The sequence below is a fragment of the Mus caroli genome, chromosome 5 (assembly GCF_900094665.2).
Source record: "Mus caroli chromosome 5, CAROLI_EIJ_v1.1, whole genome shotgun sequence".
Classification (NCBI taxonomy): domain Eukaryota; kingdom Metazoa; phylum Chordata; class Mammalia; order Rodentia; family Muridae; genus Mus; species Mus caroli.
Window position 1 is genome coordinate 32,213,031 of NC_034574.1, and position 20,622 is coordinate 32,233,652.

Consider the following 20,622-nt stretch of genomic DNA (forward strand, 5'->3'; position numbering starts at 1 on the left):
GTACCTGCATGCTGGATGCTGCACCCTCTCTGAGACTTCACTTAGACCCTTGGTGGAATCCTCTCCACGTTGCCGTCATTAGAATCCCTCGACATATGTGTGACCCCATCAGCGTTACCTCTGCCCCCCATTTTATGAGTTGGACTGTGTTCCCTCAAATGTACATGTTTAAATCCTAACCATAGGACTTCAGTGTTGGACAGTAGGGACATTGGGACGTGAGGTGATTAGTGTAGAAGGGTTGTGAGCTTGGATCCCCTCTGGGGTACCTGAAGTCCTTTCAAGAGATCAGGATCTAACACACACAGAAAGATGACCATGGTAAGGACACAAGCGTACATACATGTGTAAGCCAAGGAACAAAGTCTGGGGAGGGACCTGCCCTCCCCTACCTTGACCTCAGTCCTAAGGTCCCCATCTTGGGAGGTAATAAGGTCCTGTGAGTCAAGCCCCAACCCGTCCCTTTTGTCACCCTGCTCTGCAAGCCCCTGGGTGTCAGGACCCTAACATGGCAAGCAGGGATGGAACTTGGGTTCTAACGGAGCACTCCTAGGCAGGGTTGGGGGTAAGGGGACACCATGTTCTCACCAGGGCTCTGAGCAGCTGCCATTGATGCTCCTCCAGGCATGGGGACACACCCTGCTCTAATGCCAGCTGCTCATGTAGCTCCTGCAGGAGCCTCTTCTTCCCAGACAGCCTCATCTGAGCCAGGGCAGTGATGGTGGTGCCTCGGAGGGCCAGTCTGCGCAGAGCAGAGCACAGCAGCAGCTCGTGGCCCTGCAGGATGCCTCGTGAGGACCTGTGGGAGGAAGCAAGGCTGCTCAAAGCTCTTGGATGCTCTGAATAGTGAGGCACTTCCTGAGGAACCACACTCACAGGAGGAAGGGGAGTCAACCCTCCCACAACCCACCTAGTAACATTCAATCATGTCCGGTTCAACCCACCCATTGCACGTTCAGAGGTACATGCAGTGGCTATGGTACATGCCCTGTTCCATTTCACACACAATTCCTAAACACATTTAAAGCCAATACAAGTACTTGAGTTCCCATGTCAGTGAGTCAAAACAATCCAAAGCCCAACAAGGGGCCAATGCTTTGTTTATAATGTGCAGTGATGTCAAGAGGCTGGGAAGCTGGGCAGAACCTTAGCATCCAATGACTGACAAAAGGCAGACATGGGAAACATTCAAGGTTTTCTGCTGTGGCCTTCAGCTTGGGGATGTGGAGTCACCACACCTTACAAAGCCCTGCTGTGGAGTTAGTCAGTCCCCAGGGGGTGGAATTTATTTGCTATGACCTAAAATCCCTACCAGGAGTAAAACAAGTCATCCACACTGTTTGATACTGTAAAAGCTGGATCTTAGCTCTTCAGTCATTCAACATGTATCTACCCGTGGTCAGTAACAAGAATGCAGTCATACGAACAGGAAACAAAGTGAACATCTTTGAGTGAAAAGTAGATAACAGGAGAGCTACAAGGTAACACATTGGACCAAAAGAATGGAACAGTGCAGAATGAGTGTGGAGTGTGGTGGAAAAGTCTATTAAGTATAAAATTGAATCCTGAGAGACGAAGAGAAGACTGATTTGTATTAAATATAAATGGACCAAATACTAGTACCACTCAGGACATAGACTCCAGGCTACCTGAACCTCAGTGAGCCGGCAGTGTTCACTGGGTCACTCTGGGCCACCCTGCTTATGTTTCTCCTGTTGCTTCACTTGTATCACCCACTATAACAGCCGTACATCTGTTGTCTCCTGCCCACAACATGTTTGTGGTCATGAAGCCACAGCCATAGCCACCCACTTCGTGAACCAAACACTGCCAAAGCCACATACCTGCTCCTGATCCATCCACCATAACAGCCACACACCTGTAGCCACACCAACCCATTGCTGTTATGGTCGCCTCTACCACAGGCACATGTCTGCTTCTGTACCTACTTCTACTACAGCCACACACTGGCTACCTGTGTAAATCAGGTTCTTGGGAAAATATGGGTAATTTAAAAAAACTGTCATTTTTCTCTTGGAAAACAAGGAGAAATATTTTCACTCAACAGAAAAAAAAACCCACACCACATGAGTAGCAAAAATGTGGAAAGAAAATATACACCACATGAGTAGCAAAAATGTGGAAAGAAAATATACAGTTGATTGATAAGTAACACATGATGGTAAACAAAGATCTCTGTGGTGATAGAAGCTTCCAACATCTGGACTGTATGTAATAGCAGAAGTGAAACTTCAAATTTACCAAACATCTGGAACTGTAACCAAAACAAATGTGTATACATTTACCTCACAAGAACTATTCCGAAAAGTCCCTACCAAGCGGCATTCAGGGAAACAGGTTCTATTAGCCCCACTTTCCAGAGAAGGAAACTGAAATGGTATATCTTTATTGTCAGCGGCAGGCAGAGGACAGCTGATGTGTCCACCTGGCAGGTTAGCACGCTGAAGCCAGCCTGGAGTCGTTCACACACAGAGCCCATCCTTCAGGGTTATACTCACTCTTCAGAAAGGCCACTGAATCTGCTCAGGACGCCGTGAATGGTGCTCTCGTGGTGATCCCGCAGCTGCCTCTGTAGCACCGTGGACAGCGTAGCCTCCTCCAGCCACACCTGTGCTCACAGGGACAGCCGTGCATGAGCAGCTGCAGCCCCTCCACGGGCCCCTGACTTTTTAACACGTGCCCCCTTTTCCTGATCCTCTTAAGAACTTTGCTTGTTCCCACAGTCCTCCGAGGGGATGTCATGTGATCAGAAGGAAGGCTCTCATCTCACTCAGCGAGACAGTGCTGCAACAAGACTTGCATCACTAAGAGGCCTTTCCCACTCTTCTGAGTGTTAGTGGGCTCTGTCTCCATCAGCCCGGAGTCTGCACGTAGGCTGCGGATGGAGTACAGGTCTTAAGGAGGCCCCTGCAGCTTAGACTTCCACTCCCCAGGTTCATGATTCTTTGCCTGGTCCAGCTTCCAGAGGCTGCTGTGCACTCAGGTTCGCCAGTCCACCATTCCAACCTCTGCTTACACTGCCTGCCATTCCATCCTTTTTGGCTCTAACCCTCCTGCCTTTCTCTCAGCCCTCCTTTATGTACCTGCAGCCTCAGCTCTGTCTCATCTGTCCTCTGATTCATCACCTTTTGCCACCTGACTTCCTGGGTGAACTTGTGAGTGCTGTGCTCACACCCTGGCCCTCTGTTCATGACTGATGGGGAAGCTCTGTAATCATGAATTGGTTTCCTTGGGGCACTACATATCACCCCAGGGATTTGTGCATCTTCAGCACGCACTCTGACACTTAGTACACTTAGTACATCTGGGCAGTGTCTCTATGAGGACCTTGGGGATGTGCAGCATCTGAAATCCTTCCCTAGTACCCTAAATCTCAAATGCATAGCCCAGCCGGGGTCCCGGGAGACAAACCCGTTTGTCCTGCTCCAAGAGATCACATAGGAGTCCCCACTGTCGTCTGCGGAATCGGTCCGCCTGTCCCAGCTGCCTTGCTGCCTGCTCCTGGACCTGTTGCCGCAGGATCTCACATTCTGCCACAGGGAGGCTGCTCACTTCTGGGAGGGTCTTCAGGAACAGGGAGTCCACAAACTTTTGGAAGGTTCCCATGGTGCTACAGTACAGCTCCTGAGAGAAGAACCACACTGGGGTTATGGGTCAGGTTCCACATTCCACCGCCCTGGAGCCTGAGCTTCTAGATTTGAAACAGAGAACAGGAGGAGGCACAAGCAAAACAGACAATAGGAACAAAATGCACATACATAGCTGTTATCACAAGTGCACCATATGGATTCTGGAGAGAGTATAAGAAACGGACCTTAGGTAGTGGCGGCTGCTCTGTTCATGGTGTTATAAGCCACGCTTACACAAGACAAGCAAAGAGCTGCAATGATAAATAACATTGCTTAGTTTAAAAAGAACCAACTAGATGTTTTAGAATTCAAAAGGTCTGAGAACTCAGTGTACCATTTTAGTTACAGTCATCTAGAAGCAGGTGAAGAGAGAATCAGTGGAGTGGAAGGCAAAACAGAAGAAATCCTGAACAGAAACAGGATGGACATTGTAAAGAGAATCACGCACCAAAGAGACCAGAGAGTCCAACAGGGGTCCCTGCTGTCCCCAAGGAAGGGACAGAAGAGTGGAAGCAGAAGCAATATTTTGAGAAATAATCTAATTTCTATAAATTAAAACTATAAAAGAAGTTTACAGATGAGGAGCCCAAGGCCACAACTGATGACACCTGTTCAACACTAGACAGCTCTGGTCAGGTCAGCCACACTCCCTATCTTTGCACTTTAGTCTTGATTCTGTAATCTGGAATGCTGACTCCTGGTCCACTCAGAAACACTTCTCCAGACAGTTGTCTTTGAGTTCATCTTCACCCAGAGTCTTCATGGTCCCTCACTCTCCTCTCTGTGCTGGGAAGTAAGGGCTTGGTGATGGAGTCAATATGAACTGGGATGTCCCCAGTTCCAGCTGCTGTCCCAAGCCCTCTCAGACACTGAGTTGTTACAGTACCCCTGTGAAGGAAGACTGATGCCCTTACATAGATGGAGAAAGAAGGCTAGAGGGACCAGGTAGTGGTCACATGGTAAAGCAGAGCCTGATGCTGCACTGGTCATCTGGGCCACCTCTCCTGACAGTGCTGCCTAGCCCTAAGTATATGTGTTACATCTTTCCCTACCAGCATCTTCCTTTACCTTGTTTCCATCTTTCAGCCTGTGGCTCGTCCTTGCTTACCATCACACCCCAAGGGCCCTGTACCTGGGGAGTCTTGATGCCCTTCTTCCTGTCTCTCCCAAGCCAGCCATGAGGCGAGCAGAGCAAGCTCTAACTTGCCCATGCATAGATTCAAGGGTGGCTCAACGTCCCAGTTTCCAGCACAGACAGGTAGAACCCATGGTAGAGATGTGGTCTATGGGCCCTTCAGGCAACAAATTCAATGCTACTTGTCCCTGCTTCTAGTGTTTCAGCCCAGAAGACAAGAGGACCAAGTGGTTCTCTCAAAAATGCAGAGCTAAGGGTTGCTCTGTTGTCTGGCTAAGCCACTGCAATCTTCGTTGTTAACCTGACAGACTCAGAGTCACCTAGGAGACATACCTATGAGTAAGTCTGTGGTGGTATTTCTAGACATGCTTAACCAAGAAGGGAAGTTGCTCACCCTGAATGTGAGCCACTCCATTCCGTGAGCAGAGATCCTAGGTTAAGTAAAAGGAGGGAAGCTAAGGACCAGCATGAATGTCTTTCTGTTTTTTGACTGCAGACACAGTGCGACCAGCTGACTTAGGTTTCTGCTGCCATACTTTCCCCACTGCGATGGACTGAGAGCCTGAATTCACCCTCTCTTAAGTTGTTTTGTTGGGTATTTTGCCACAGCCATGAGAACAGTAATACAGTCACATACCTGGCAGAGCACAGCCATGGCCTCAGTGATCCGGGTGTCCTCGTCTCCCTCCTGGTCACTCCTTGTCAGCCGCTGCCTCTCCAGGACCTCATGAAAAGCCTGTAGTTAGAACAGGGGCAGAGTTCAAGCAGAAATTGCACTCTTTTGTTTTTGTGGGAAATTCTCCCCAAATGACTGACTGCCACCTCAGATGGGAAGAATATTCACCCCAATATGACTGTGAGGAAACTGAGGCACGGAGCTTTCACATGACTTCAATGGATTACAAACTGTGCCTGAGGCCAGGACTTTAAATTTAACTCCTAGGAAGCCAGTCTGTGCTTCTGTTATACTGTTGTAAGGAGTCTCCATTGGGCTGCACTTGTTAATTGTCTCTCCTATGCCTTATCAGCAGACAGTATCCTCTCTGACTTCCTCTGCTATCAACCTGCCATACTCAGAGGGACCTCCCTGGGGGACCTGGGGTAAAGCAGACAGGTTACTAGAGGCATATATAGTCAAGAAGAAGCCAGACTCTGACATCCAGAAGTTGGACCCTGCCTCCAGAGAGACAGCAGAACAGATGAATGTGGAGTCGGCCAGCAGGATAGCAGAGGCTCCTACGTAGCCAGAGGGTAGAATAGGGCACAAGGACAGGCAGTGGCTTCTCAAAGGAGGAGGGAGGGCACAGGGGCCATCTTATCAGGAGTACTCTCTAGATAGTCTCTGAAGGTGAAGGCTTCTAGTGGGGACACAAGAGCCACGGCCACCCATGATTGAGCAGCAGCAGTTGCCATAACTGGATGCTGGAGAGTCCTCTGTCTGCCTATAGGATGGTATGGAGTGGGACTGAGACGAGGTTGGAGGGCAGGGATTAGAAAAGGGGTTCTGAAGGTGGGCTGGAGGAGCTTGGTGTCCATTCATTTGTCCGTTCATGTGTTCATTCTTCGGTTCACTAATTCATTTATATGCCTGTTTATCCATTCATGTGCCCATTCAACCATTCATGTGTCCATCCATCCATCCATCCATCCATCCATCCATCCATCCATCCATCCATCCATCATCCATCCATCCATCCATCCACCTGTGCATTCATTCACCTCTCCCCTGTCATGTTTGTCCCCTGGACACCAGCCATGTTACCTCGTCTAAGCTGGATCTTGGGACACAGATGCCTATCACCCTCCTATGTTTGGGGCTCAGGGTGAGCAGAGTGTTATCCAAAGGTGACTAAGAGCTGAGTCCTATCTTCCTCTTCCTTGAGTCAATCTTCTCACTTAGAGCAAACTCCACCCCTTAAGGGTACCCTCCTGACACCTAGGCATGGATAGGGAATGTGTGACAGGCCTGGGTCTATTCTGTGCTCTGAGGGCGGGGCCTTACCTTACCTTGATGCTGTTCCCCATGCACTGTCCCCACGGCCCTGAGCCTGTCCCATTGGTTCCCAGATGCTCATTTCCTCTTCAGAGGCACCTTATTTTCTGCCTTCCCACTGGTCACCTGTCCTCTTCCTACTGACTCTCATGGTGTTTTCTAGTGGGACCGCCTCTCCGGTTCTGACTAATCCATTGACCAGAGCTGAGGGCTACTCTACTTCCTTGGCTTAGGACCATTCTGAGAAAGGTGTGGGCCTTGCACACTCTGTGCCCCATGAGCCAGCATTGGGTATGCCTCCTAAAGATTCTCCATCTTCTCTCAGCAAACCAACTTGGGATGCTCAACAATGGCTCATGAAAGAGGAATCAAGAACTCAGAAAGACTGAGGGACTTGGCTATGGTCATGTGCCTGGCATAGGGAGGCAGGTGTTGAAGCTGTGTGTGATGAAGGCCTAAGTTCTGACCAGACTCAACCTGCAAAGGACAAGTCCTGGGGATGGGGTAGGGGCAGAGTCACCTTGAGGAACTCCCCAGGATCTGAGGTCAGCTGGGAATCAGCCAGGAAACTCCTCCGTTCTTCTTCTTGGGTCTGTGTGAGCTCTGCCGCTGCCTCTGCCTGGCGAGCCTGAGATGCCTGGACCAGATCTTTCCCCCGCTGTGTGAATTCTGGGATTGAAAAGAACCATAGAGCAGGGGGGTCACTCTCCAGCAGGGCCACAGTGACTCGCTACTGTGACCTATCAAGTGGTCCCTTCTCTGTAGATGCCAGATCTGTTTTTCTGGGTAGGTCTCACTGACAGTGATCTCAAGGGTCTTGAACTCTGCCCAGCCTATCTCGGTGGCCCTGTGGGCAGGAGCAGGCATGGAGAACCTGTGTAGCTTTCCTCCACCCATGCTGACCTGACTCACAGTCACTAGCTCTTCAGCTGGGCAGGGCTAGGGCTGCAAGTGGGTAGCATGGCTCACCCCCTAGACACTTCTATGTCCTCTCTGGTTGACAGCTTCTTCTCCTTTGAGTTCTAGGTGGTTGTGCCTTGACACTGGGGTCTTGTCAGCCTGAGTCACTGAGAATGGGGGATGACTCCGGTCTTATACAGTCTCTGATCACTCTGCTTTATGGGCCTGGCACTGTTCATGGCCTGCCCTGGCTTATCCCCAGGACTGGAAGGGGAAGCAGCCCTGGCTTAGTGTCATGGATCATATGATTCCAGGTCCCCAGTCCAGGCTCACTAGCGCACCCCTGCCAAAGCGCTCTGCCTCCTCCCAGAAGGCCTTGTGCTGCTGTGTCAGGAGTTCCTCCTTCTGCCTCCCAGACAGCTGCCCCTGGACAGTCAGCAACTCCAAGCCACGGGAGATGGCAGCAAGTCTGCACTTGGTCTCCTCCTGGATCTGGGTTCTCAGGAACTCCACCATTCTTGCCAAGTGGGCTCGACCCATTGTCCTTTCCAGGGTGTCCTTTAGGGAAACACAGGACAATGAGTGGGCATCAGAGCTCTTTCTGAAGATGTTGAGGAGGCAGTGGCCTCCAATCTCACACACACACACACACACACACACACACACACACACACACACACACACTTCATTCCGAGCACAGTGAATGCCCTCCCTCCCCATCTGCATCTTAGGCAGGGATGGAAGCTTCCCCATGCCTTCAGAGTTTGGGATCAGCCACTGGGTACTTAGCACCTGTGCTGTCCCCAAACCCTTCAACTACTATCCTCTAGTCAAATCAGATTTTGGAACTCTGTCAACTACCTCTCTTCTCCTGGATGTTAGTCTAAGCCTGACCACTATATAGAGACCATCCAAAATCCAAGTATCAGAGTCTTTTGAGTGCCCTACGAAATATCAATAGACAGCCAGCATTGAGAACCCAAGCTCAGTGCTGTAGGACCACTGATCTGACTATGCACCTCCACTGTGGGATGGTGGCTGATGGATGGATGGGTGTAAGAATGGGCAGACAGGTAGAGCGGTGGCTCTGTAGTCAAATGGTACAGCTCTACCAGAGGACCTGAGTTTGATTTCTAGCACCCATGTCAGGTGGCTCACAATGGCTTGTAACTCTCCAGCTTAGGGGAAACACCTTTCCGGCACCCCCCTCCCCAATTAACAAGGGTCTGGAGAGATGACTCAGTGGTTAAAAGTACTTGTTCTTGCAAAGGACCTGGCTTCTGTTCCCAGTACCTATATGGTGGTTCATAAATATCCATAACTCCAGTTCTAGAGGATCTGGCACTTTCTTCTGACCTTCCTGGGTAACAGACATGCACCTGGTATATATACATACACTCAGGCAAAATAGTCATACACATAGAGTAGAGTAGAGTAGAATAGAATAGAATAGAATAGAATAGAATAGAATAGAATAGAATAGAATAGAATAGAATAGAATAGAACAGGCCTTTTTTTTTAAATGGATAGATGATGGGTGGATGTGTGATGGATGGATGGATGGTGATGGGGTGGTGGACAGATGGATGATGGATGGATAGATGCTAGGAGGATTCACTGCCCTTTTCTGGGGGTGCTATATCTCCCTTTACAACATGACCGTTTGACCTCCTGATCCCTAGGGTGCTTTCCTCCCCTCCATGGGCCCTGTGTTACCAGGACATGCAGGTCCTGGGAGTCATGCAGCAGCCCTTCAGCGACAATCATTCTTCCTGTCAGAGTCATCATGAACTGCCGAGCTTTGGAGCTGGAACACTTAAACTGGTCCATGAGAGTGGGCTGGATGCTTTCCATCTGCTTCCAGAAAGCTCCCATCTGTGAAATGAGCATGAGAAGCAAGTGACAAGGGAACCTTATTCAAGAAAGAGCTCGGGGCAGTGTCTGGGAACCACAGCTCCTCCCCCATTCTCAACCCTTCTGCAATTGAAGGGGGTTTATCTCAGCATTGATTGTGTCCCCGTGGTAGACACCCTCCACTCTGCCCCAGAAACTGTGGCTCCAGTCATATTATAGAGGTGTTTTCAGCAAACACAGGGTACCGTTGCCAATAAGAAAGTTATGAACACTACTTAAGGACTCCAGATGGATCAAAATTACTCCTTAGGAGCATGGGAAATGAGGCAATGAGATCCTGCGAGTTCTGGGATCTCTCAAAGGGATTAAGTATGTCTTTAAAATGAAAGCTCAGAAGGGCCACCAACTATATTAGTCATTTTCCAGAAGTCCAAAAGAGCCAAAAGGCAGAGAAGTTGCTGGTGTGAAATCATTCTGCTTTTGAAATGCAGTGTCCCACACCGTATCTTATCAGGACCAGAGCTGGGAAGAGTCGATTCATGGCGTGGGATGTGGGAGGTTCAAAGTGTGACCACACAGCCTAGCTAAGCTCCAGCACCAAGGATGGCAGGAAGTCTAGTGGGTGTCTTTATGGCATGCAGGTTGTGTGTCATCTGTGTGCTTTGCTTGTTTACTTCTGGGCAGAACGTGCCCTGAGGCAGAGCAACAGGACTAGGAAAAACCCAGATGTCACAGAATGTGACAGTCCATCATTGGCTGTATTTGGTTCAGACCCATTTAGGTCCACACTGATCCTGAATGAGGGTGGCACCATCTCATGGAGACCCAGAATGAATAAAAAGGAGAGAGATCTGAACTCCAACATTAACCTTGGATGCAATGTGACCAACTGCTTCACCCTCTTGCCACTGTGCCTTGCCCACCATAGATGACAGCCCTTTGGAATGTAATCTGTATAAACCATCTGTCCCTTAAGGTGCTGCCTGGCAGGCATTTAGCCACAGCAATGAGAAAAGTAATTGTGCTTTTTGAGTGAATTTTCCCCATAGCCTCGGTCATTTACATTTTTGGTTCCCAGTTGGTGGCACTGTTTGGGGAGGCCTTGCTGAAGGGAGCATGTCACCAGAGAAGGGTTTTGAGAGTTCAAAGACTTGCGGCATCTCTAGTCTGCTCTCTCTGCTCCATGCTTGTGTTCAAGATGAGAGCCCCCAGTTCCTGTTCCTGTCACCATGCTTTTACTCTCAGCATTGCTGTTGCTGAGTCTCTCAGGCAGGGCCAGCCTCCAGCAAATCTGAGTCCCTGCTCCGCAGCACAGAAGGTGCCAAAGGCACATATCCGTGGCCTGGAGGCCATGGAATAAAATGAGAAAGGAGTGTTCCAAGGAAGCCCTCTTTGGTGGCTTGTTTTGTGAGGCTGAGGGCTGGAGATGCTCCTAGAATCCACTCTACTATGGGATGGTAGGAATTGTGGCTTCCAGGGATGAAAGCAGCAGGCTAAAAATGTAAATGGATAAAAAATTTCCTCTGTAAATCTCTGCTCTCTAAGGATACCTTCTCGGTCTCTGAACTTCACAAATGGGGTCTCTGTCTTGGGATGGTGACAGTGTCACCTCTCTAGTCTTGCCAGTGTCACTGTTGCAGAATCCAAGACCCCCACAGAAGAGAGAGGCAGCACCTACGTTGTCTATGAGCTGCTCTGAGAGCTCTCTCTCCTTCCTCTCCACATCTGCCAGGGAAACGTAGCCAGAGTCGCCGGTACCTAACATTTCTGTATTCGCCAATCTGGCCTGAAGTCCCTTTTCTAATTCCTCCAAATCCTAGGATGAGGGAAAAGAAAAAAATACACAAAGAAAAACCAGTAAAACTCAAATCCCAGAAGAATAAATGTTCTTAAATATTTGACAGATATTTTATTATATTTATACATACATATATATATATGAATATGTGTGTGTGTATGTGTATATATGTGTGTGTGTGTGTGTGTGTGTGTGTATATACACACATACTAGTGAGATGTTCTTGGCACAGTCTTAGAGTTTAATGCTGGGCCAGAGAGATGATTTTGTGGGTAAAAGCAACTGCACTGTAAGCCTAGAAATCTGAGTTTGATGTCAGGACCCATGGGGGATGGAAAGAGAACCAATCCCACAGAGCTGCTCTCTGGCCTCACTCATGTCCTGTGGCACATTTGCCCACACCCCACCAAGCATTCACACATAGAAAGTGAAGATATGTTTAAGCTATGAGGTACAAACTCTTTTACCTCATAAAGCATTGGACCTCCAGAATGAAGGATGACTTTCTTCTATGTCCTCAATCCTCCTGACACTATAATTAATACTTAGCAAACAATGAAACTGTGTCTTCCAATGACTACAAACTCTTAGAAAAATGTGTGTTCTCAGGACTAGGCAGGAATGTTCCTTCTTCCCACACAAGGTTTCCAGGGGGAAGGATTATACATTACACCTCAAGGAACCAGTGGGAAGTATTTGGTGGGTTCAAGAGCAGGAAGTGAGCAGTACAGCTTAGTTGTCCAGCTTCTTTCTCTCTGGGACAGTATCTTCATGGGAAGCCATTGATCCGTTGTGGTCTCAGCACAGTGAACAGACAGCACAGGCTTTGCTTCCATGGGGAGATTGACATGGTCCAGGGTCTTCTTGTGACGAGGTGGGTAACTGAGTCAGTTCTGGGATTCAGTGTTAGGAAGCAACACCCTCCGGGCTGATAGTATGTCTAGATCTGCAGTCACCCCAAGCTCAGGAAGGATCAGGGGGTGCATGTGTGGCTCTTCCAAACCCCAATGTGGAGGTGAGGAATGGTGCTTGCTTCACAGGGACTGTGGTCCCAGGAAACCAAGGAGATGTGGAACTAACTTCTTCAAGTGATATAAGGTTGCGACTGATCACCTACTCATCTCTCCTTCCAACAGCAGCCAATTTCTCCTGCTACCCAATAAACATGCTGAGGCTCCTGTTTGCTGGTGGTAGTAGGTACCCTCCATCAGAATGAATACAATCCCAGCTGGCCTAGGTTTCCTGTATGCGTGTTTGTCCTTTCTTCATTCTCTTGCTGTCCCTAGTTAGGGTTCCAGGAGCCAAGCTGCAGGTCAGCACAAGGGTCCTCTTTACATATGCACATACACTTTTACAAGTTGTCACACTGTGTTCATATGTATACTATAAAATCTACTTTATGCATTAAAGAAAACTAGTTTATGCATAGCACGATATGTTTCATTATTTTCACAATTTACTGAGTTATCTTCAGATACAGGCTAAAGACTTACACGCTCTTGTTTGGAAAGAACCTTCTGGCATAATTCATCATCAGGCTTCTTTTTAGGAAAAAAATCCAGGAGGCATGCTTTAAGAATCTGAATGAACATCTGTTGGCATAGGGAAGTGTCAGGAGAAACATCTGGGTAGTGCCCCACCCCCAACATCATTCTTGCTGAAGGAAAGGACCTATATATAAAAGATTATATATCACGGCAATGGGCTGTTCTGGATTTGACAAAGCTTCTAAAGAGTATGTCTCACCTTCCTTCCTTTCCTTTTCCTTCTCTCCAGTTTCCTAATTTCCTCTCTCTCTCTCTCTCCTGACCCTCCCACCCTTATACTATGCAACTCAATGCCTACCTACACTGTGCAGAGCCCTTCATACCCTGTCCCCATTTCCACATGGAGACTTGCTTCCTTGTAAAAGAGTTAGAGACACCTCTACAGAATTGATGTGCAAAGCCCTCCTAGATTCCCGTCTCCACTAGAGATACCCCTTAAATCAAGAAGGACCCTTCTAGAATCGGGGAACCCCAGGAAATCCCAGTGGGTACTATCTCCATGGTGTCTAGTCACCCACTGAAGGAGTATTATCTGGGTATCATTAGAGACACTATTCATACAAGGGCTGGGGCTGACATGGTCTCTCCGGGGAAGGTCCTATAGGCATAGCATGCTTGGTTGTCTAATAACTGGTCCTACAGTTTTCCATTCCCTCAGTGACATGGGCAGGCCAACCTCCCCACATCCTCAGCTGGTGTGCTGTAGATAATATTTGTAGTTCTTGGCTTGGTGTCTTTCCCTCAACCAGTACTCTCTTCCCAAGTCCTTAGCAGGTGTAGCCTGAGCCCTCAACTCATCTCTAGATAGCTCCCACCCCAGCTAAATAGAAGCCCATGTCCTGTCAGTGCCCCCGAATGCATCACCACATACAGTGCTTCAGAACGTCAGCACATACAGTGCCCGGACTTCACTGCATGACTCTCAGATTTTCATGTCTGCTTTCACCCAGATCTGTGACCCTCACTCAACTGGGGCTCTGTGCACATAGGAAGTCTCACATTCTCATCTGGTTCCCCAGGTCAGGAAGAGAGAACAAATGTCTCTACTTACCAGGTGCTTCTCTTGCCTCAGCGCCATGTCTACCTGAAGCAGGTCTTTCAGGTGAAGGCTGCAGACACACAGGTCAATGTCTACACTGAAAGAAGCATGCAAGGGTCAAAGAGTCAGAAGGCAGGGTGAAGACAGGACCCTAGTCTCAGCTTGGTTTATGTGGTGGCCCTGTCCCTGTCATGCTCCTCACATACACTCGGGGTTAGAGAAGTCCACACAGCTGCTGGATGTCTCAGCTGAGGAACAGTATCAGGACACAGCTTCTGGGACATGGAAGACAAATGCATCCAGAGAGAGAAAGCCAACAGAGCAGGCTCGGTGCATCCTCTCTAGAATCTGTCACTTCTGTCATCATAGGCCTTTCCTCAGCACAGATAGCCTTAGGCCTGCATGACAGGCAAGAAAGAGACTCAGAGAGCAGAGGACCAGGGCCATCGGGCACAGACACAGGTTGCCTCGGGGACCTTTCTCTTCCTCACAGATGAGTGCATTTGGATTAAAAACTCCTATCCACACTATTATGAGGTCTGTAAATGCAAATGTGAAAATGTGGCCCCCTCCAGCCTCTCTCAGCCCGGGGACAACACCCTGGCAACAGGCCCCAACTCCATTCCTCTCTATCCTTGGGCCAGGGCTGGCTTCTGTTGGTGGAACAGTTTGTGAAGGATTAGGAGGTGTGACCTTGCTGGAGAAGGTGTCACTAGAAGCACACTTTGAGTTTTCAAAAGCCCGTGTCATTTCTAGTTACCTCTCCCTCTGCCTTGTACCTACAGATAGGGATGTGAAGCCTGTTGTTCTAGTGCCATGCCTGCCTGCCTGCCTGCTGCCCTGTTCCCCACCATGCTGATCCTGGACTCTAACCCTCCGGAACAGTAAGCTCCAATGAACTCTTTCTTGCCCTGGTCACGTATCTTATCTTAACACTAGAAAAGTAACTAAGACAGCCAGGGATTCCTGGAACTTCAGAGCACAGAAGACAGGGGACAGCTGCCAATCATACCTGTGTCAGTAGACCAAGAAGTGAGTCTGGAGACATGTCCCCTGTGCCTCAGAGATAAGGTGTCTGGATCAAACCCAGCTTATCACTCACAGTATGTGACCTTATTCACGTTACTTGGCCTCTCTGCATCTCTTTATAAAGTAGGGGACATATTGCCTAATTTTTAATGGATCACTAAACCTGGTCCAGGCTCCCTTTGCCATGCAATGGAGGTATAGCCATGAACAACAAGGATCAGGCACTGAAGTTCCTGGGACCATTTTTGCAAGGGCTGCAAGCTCTGCCCCAGACTCCCAGAGCGTTTGCTGCACTACAATTTATGGGAGACGTCAGTGGTTAGACACTGCAACCTTGTCATCTCACTCTGGAGCTCAGGCCTGGCTCTGATACTGTGCTTCTGTGTGTCCCCAGCTGAGTTACTTAACATTTCTGGGTCTGTCTCCTCCTTTGCACCAAGCCCTGCAGCTCCACTGTCCTGAGGATGCTCCTTACCTCTCACAGGCCAGGATCTCAGGGAAGCTGCCCACCCGGAGAAAGGCACACTGGAGGATCCGGTCGTCACTGTAGGTTGATCGCATGCTGGAGGAGGAGCTGCCGTCCTCCTTGCCAGCCTGGCTTAGGCTGCCCAGGCTGCTGGCTGGTGAGGCCTCTGCTGGCTGGTGGGGCAGGTGGGGCAGGATGGCCGCTGCCTGTGTCAGGTTTTCATGCAGCGATGGGTGGGAGGATCCGTCGGCCAGAGGCTATGAACAGAGCGAGACCTGACTGAGCTGACTGACTGCTGGGGTGAGTGTGCACAGACCAAGCTGCAGTCCCAGGACCAGACCAGGGTCAGGCCCACGCCTGAGGGACTGAATCATGGCCCATCTGTCCTCACACTTGTCTTCAGGGGACCAGCCCTCTTCACCAAGCTCCTACCCTGGAGCCATTAGGATCTGTCTCCCCACGCCCTTGTGTTCAACTCTCCCATCTGTGTAGCCCATGATGACCTCTGGAAAGCAGGTTTCTCTCCATTGTTTCCTCTGTGGCTGGCTCAGCTCCAGGAGCCCTTTGACTGCTTGTTCTGAGCATCTATCCTGATAAAGGGCTTTCTTGCCACAGTCTCGGTAGCTCCCACTTCCCTGACAGGCCTTATCTCCTACCTAAGCCCAGTGTGGCACTAGTCATGGCCTGATCCCAGGAACGATTGGAAGTGTCCAGCTCTCTGTCTAGGCTTGTCCCTTGCTCCTGGACCTACCCTGGCTAAAGTGACTCGTGCTCCAGACCTTCTCCTTGTGTGCTGCTTCTGGGTCATCCCAGATTGGGTTGTCTAGTTGGAATCTGCCTTTGCTGTGGCTTGCCTTCCTTGAGGTCTGCTGGGTCCCTGAGGTTTCTGACCATCTCCTTGTGGCCTGCTGCCTGACGATGGGAAGGGGCTCAGGGAACTCATAGAGCCTGTGTTCTTGTGCTGCTCAGGTAGACACAGCCATATTTACATAGAAGAGCCCTCTGTCCACCTTACAGACAGCAAGGAGCTGAGTAGGCTTTTAACAGTGTACTAGGGAACAGGTCAGTCAGCTATGATTATAACTGGCCTGGCAGAGGTGAAGATCTCCCCTGACACCTCCCCGCCACCGTGTGTGTGTGTATGTGTATGTGTGTGTGTGCCAGTGTGACCACACTGAATACATGCCCTGTCTCTGCTTTCCTGTTTGTTCTCTGTTTTCCTGTTGACTCTTTAACTGGCCTCCTGAAGCTGGGTAAACCCAGCTTGTTAGATCTGCCTGCACCTGGGATCTGACCCTAACAGCTTCAGCAGCACAACCAGATGGTGCCCATCACGAGGCTTCCCTACGGAGAGAGTCTGGAAACACCCTCTGGTGCAGGAAGCTTGCTGGCTGAGCAACTTCTGAGTCCTTCCATTCACTGTCTTGCCTGAAGTCCAAACAGCTGTCAAGGCAGAAGACTATTGCCGTGCCCCCTATTTCATAACATAGCAAGAAAGGGCTATAAAAGAGAGGCTGAGGCAGGAGGCAGGATAGCATCCTCAAGACGCAGAGCATATCTTCCTGAGTACCAGGATGCCAGCCCTCCTCCAGACACTCTGGCCCATAGGACACTTTGTGGGCTCAGCTCCTCCCTCTATTATGGCTGCTCTCTGCATAAAGACTCCAGCCAAGGGGTCCTGGTTATAGTCATGGGTGCCAAGTGTGGAGGGTAGAGCTGGCCTCCTCCTGAATGTGACCTTGAGCAGTCCGTTCACCTTTTGGGAATACTGAAAAGGGGGAATGCCTGATGCATGGCAATCCCTCAGCCCCGCATGAGTGTCTAGGAAGTGTAACATCTGGCATCAACCCTCAGCCATATGGATAGAGACAGAAGCTGAGCCTGAGGCACCCATCGAGTCGGTGCCAGAGGGAGGATCACATCCCACTATGAAGGAGCTGCTGACCTTGTAGATCAAGCAGCTTCTATAACTCCTGACCTTGACGTGGCCCCCATGTGACCCACACAGAGTCGGTCGGCTCTCACGTTTTGATCTGTTGCACAGCAAACTTTCAGACAGGATGGGAACCCGCATCTGATCCATGCCCTTGGATCCCCATGGAGCCCAGCACATCCTGGAGTAAACTTCACTGATAACAGTGGAACCTGGAGTGCTCACCCGGAACTTCTGGTTGATGGGATAGACAACTCTGGCTTTCAGTGCAAATGCCGTGATGTTGCCACTCAAGGATGCTTCACACACCTGCAAAGGAGAGGTAGCAGCACAATGAACTTCCTGTCGCATTAAAGACGGACTCTCATAGCTCTCCAAAATGCCACATTCCACCTGCAACAATGGCCGCTTGAAGGAACCCCAGTAGGCCCATTTGGATCCTTGCAAGAAGGATGGATGGATGGATAGGTGGTGGTTTGGTAAATAGTGGATGTAAAAATGGACAGGATTGAGGAATGAGAGCGTGGATGGATGAATGAATAGTTGAATGGACAGATGGATATATGAATGGATGTATATATGTATGCACACATATATGTATATATTTATGTATATGTATGCACGTATGCACGTGCGTGTATGCACATACACACATACGATGGACAGACAATGGATATATAGTTCAATGGACAGATGGGTGGAGAGACAGATGGACAAGTGGGATGATGTATCTATGAGTGTATAGATGAAGGGAGACATAGGAATACATTATGTGTATACATGACACTTTTCTTTTACTGTGATAAATTCAATGACAAAAGTAACTTGGGGAGGAAAGGGTCAATTTCACCTCAAATATTAGAGCCCATCATTGAGAGGGGTGAGGACAAGAATCTGGAGGCAGGGACTGATGTTGGGGCCATGAAGGAGCCCTTACTGCCTCGCCTTACAAGGCTTGCCTATCTTGCTTTCTCATACACCCCAGGACCATGAGGGTTATCACCACTCACACATGCAAAAAAAAATCCCCACAGGCTTGGCCACTGGCCAGTCTGATAGGGTCATTTTCTCAATTGAGGTTCCTGCTTCCCAAATGGCACTAGCCTGTGTTGGGCTGATGTAAAACTAGTCAGCACAGTACGTATAGGTGGGTAGGTAAGTGGTGGAGCATGGGATTATGCATGCATATATGGAGTAGGATGAATAAATAGGTGGAATAATTTGATGAATAAATGAATTAATGAGAAGATTGGTAGATGGGTAGATTCATGAATAGGTGGGTGAGTAAGCAAATAGGAAAATATATGGATGTGTTGATGGACAGATGGATATATGAATGGATGTATATATGTATGCACATACATATGTATGCCCAGATACACACACACACACACACACACACACACACATATTTATATGGAAGATGGAAGGATGGATGGACAATTAGGTGCATAGACAAATGCTTGTATAGACACTATCGTTTCACTCTGATCCTTCATCTTTGAAGTAATTAGGCTTTTAAAACCTTGGGACAGATTAACAAGCATCTCCAGACGGACAATGGATCATCTTCAATGGGAAAAACAACCACACGAAGTAAATGAACTTGGAGGAATTAGACCTCGCATCTCACAGTGCAGCATCATCTCTGTAGCCTACACTTCATATATTTCAAAGCAACTGGATGATGCAGAGGCCACAAAGCTTCCTACCTCACAGAGGTGACGGGTGTGATAGCATCCAAGTCACAGGTTGCACGTGTGTCATCACACCATGCTCACTGATGTAGATGATTATACGTGTCAACCAAAATTCTAAAGTAGGCGTAGCAATGCAGGCTATACACATACAGGCAATGTTTACATAGGGTTTTGGAGTATTACTTTAAACAAGAAAGGGATGGCTGAGTTAGCCTCGGTCTGCCCATATAATCAACAGAAGGAACATCTAACCCTCAAATAAAACAGGCATGAAGCTTCCAGCTGACTCCCTGGGACCAAGAAGACGCGAGGCACTGAACAGTTGTAGTGTTGGTGTTCCTAAGACAGTCAGAGCCTGCTGGGCATCACCTCCTTGAGAAGCCACCTCTGACGCAGTGGGAGGGACCAATACGTTGCTCATCCTATTCTCAGACATGCTCTGTATCTCTTCTTAGGGTTTTATTAAAGTGTACATGGTGGCCTTGAACTTATGAGCCTCCTCTGCTTCCACGCAGCTGGGATTATAGAGCTGCACACCATGTCTGGGAGCTCTGTGCAGTTTAAATCTTCTTATAATAGAGATGGAAGAAAAGGGGCCAGGGAGAGAGGAAGGCGTGGTTTCTCCAACAAACAGAGTACAAATGTACTGTACCACTATGCCAGACACAGAAAGGAACGTGCATGCCTATGCAGGAGGCAGGTAGAGTTAGGGGTGCACATGGAGGCAGGCATGATTGAAAGGCCTGGGTGGGACCACTAGGAATAGTCCTGGCTGTGTGACGCTCTACCCTTAAGGATGCCTGTGTGACCGCCTGTATCCTGCAGGACTGGATGGCTGGCCTGCTCTGCTTCGGATAGGAGATGGAGGACGCTATAGCCCTGGGTGTGTGGAGGCAAAAGCAGCCAGATCCTGTTACCTGGACAGGATTCAGAGACTTCAGCTTTTTTTTATAGTTCTCTTCACTTAATCTAGATGCTCCAAATCTGCTGGTTCCATCCCCCACCCCCACACTCTGAGATGCAATGATCCAGGAAATGGGTTGCTGTGCAAAGTTACAAGGTAGAACTTCAGCCAAAACGAGGCAGTGGTTCAGAAAATTGGTGAAGGTGTCTCTGTGTGGGAGAGAACGCTGTTTCCCTCATTGGCCCTAAGGTGTTCTTTTCCACCCTGCAAGTCGCCTGCATGGGTTGCATCACCCCTCCTCCTCATTGGCAAAGGCCAAACAGAAGACTCAGGCTGTGGAGCAGCAGGCCTCAGAACCCTTCTGGAAGTTTCTGCATGCTTTAACCAACAGGGCTATTCATTAAACAGAGTTCATCTAAGCAGCAGCAGGACAGATCACAAGGCTGAGGTTCTCTGTGCACAGGAGAGGTGGCTGGGCTCCCCAGGCAGAAATACAGCTGAATAGAGGCAGATATTTAACTCAGCTCTGGGCAATCATTAGCCTGGTGATGGGTGCCTGCCAGGGACTGAGGCAGGTTGCAGGCTAAACCTTACTAGGCTGAAGGAAGCTGAGGTAATCTCCCACTGCTGCTGCCCCGATGGAGTACCATCTGAGACAGGAATGGTGGCATGAC

General features: G+C 49.1%; 1 protein-coding gene across 2 annotated transcripts in view; it reads right to left on the reverse strand.

The window, feature by feature from the left end:
• The window catches only part of Evc (EvC ciliary complex subunit 1), a 39,344-nt gene that overhangs the window by 11,777 nt on the left and 6,945 nt on the right, over positions 1 to 20,622 (reverse strand). For both annotated transcript variants that reach the window (XM_029477916.1, XM_029477917.1), the window contains exons 3-14: positions 17,570 to 17,653; positions 15,421 to 15,668; positions 13,929 to 14,013; positions 12,824 to 12,922; positions 11,211 to 11,348; positions 9,395 to 9,553; positions 8,020 to 8,236; positions 7,299 to 7,447; positions 5,423 to 5,521; positions 3,433 to 3,645; positions 2,520 to 2,629; positions 589 to 799 (exon numbers count right to left, since the gene is read on the reverse strand). In XM_029477916.1, coding sequence (XP_029333776.1) covers positions 589 to 799; positions 2,520 to 2,629; positions 3,433 to 3,645; positions 5,423 to 5,521; positions 7,299 to 7,447; positions 8,020 to 8,236; positions 9,395 to 9,553; positions 11,211 to 11,348; positions 12,824 to 12,922; positions 13,929 to 14,013; positions 15,421 to 15,668; positions 17,570 to 17,653 — 1,812 coding nt within the window. The remainder of the gene's footprint in view (positions 1 to 588; positions 800 to 2,519; positions 2,630 to 3,432; positions 3,646 to 5,422; positions 5,522 to 7,298; positions 7,448 to 8,019; positions 8,237 to 9,394; positions 9,554 to 11,210; positions 11,349 to 12,823; positions 12,923 to 13,928; positions 14,014 to 15,420; positions 15,669 to 17,569; positions 17,654 to 20,622) is intronic.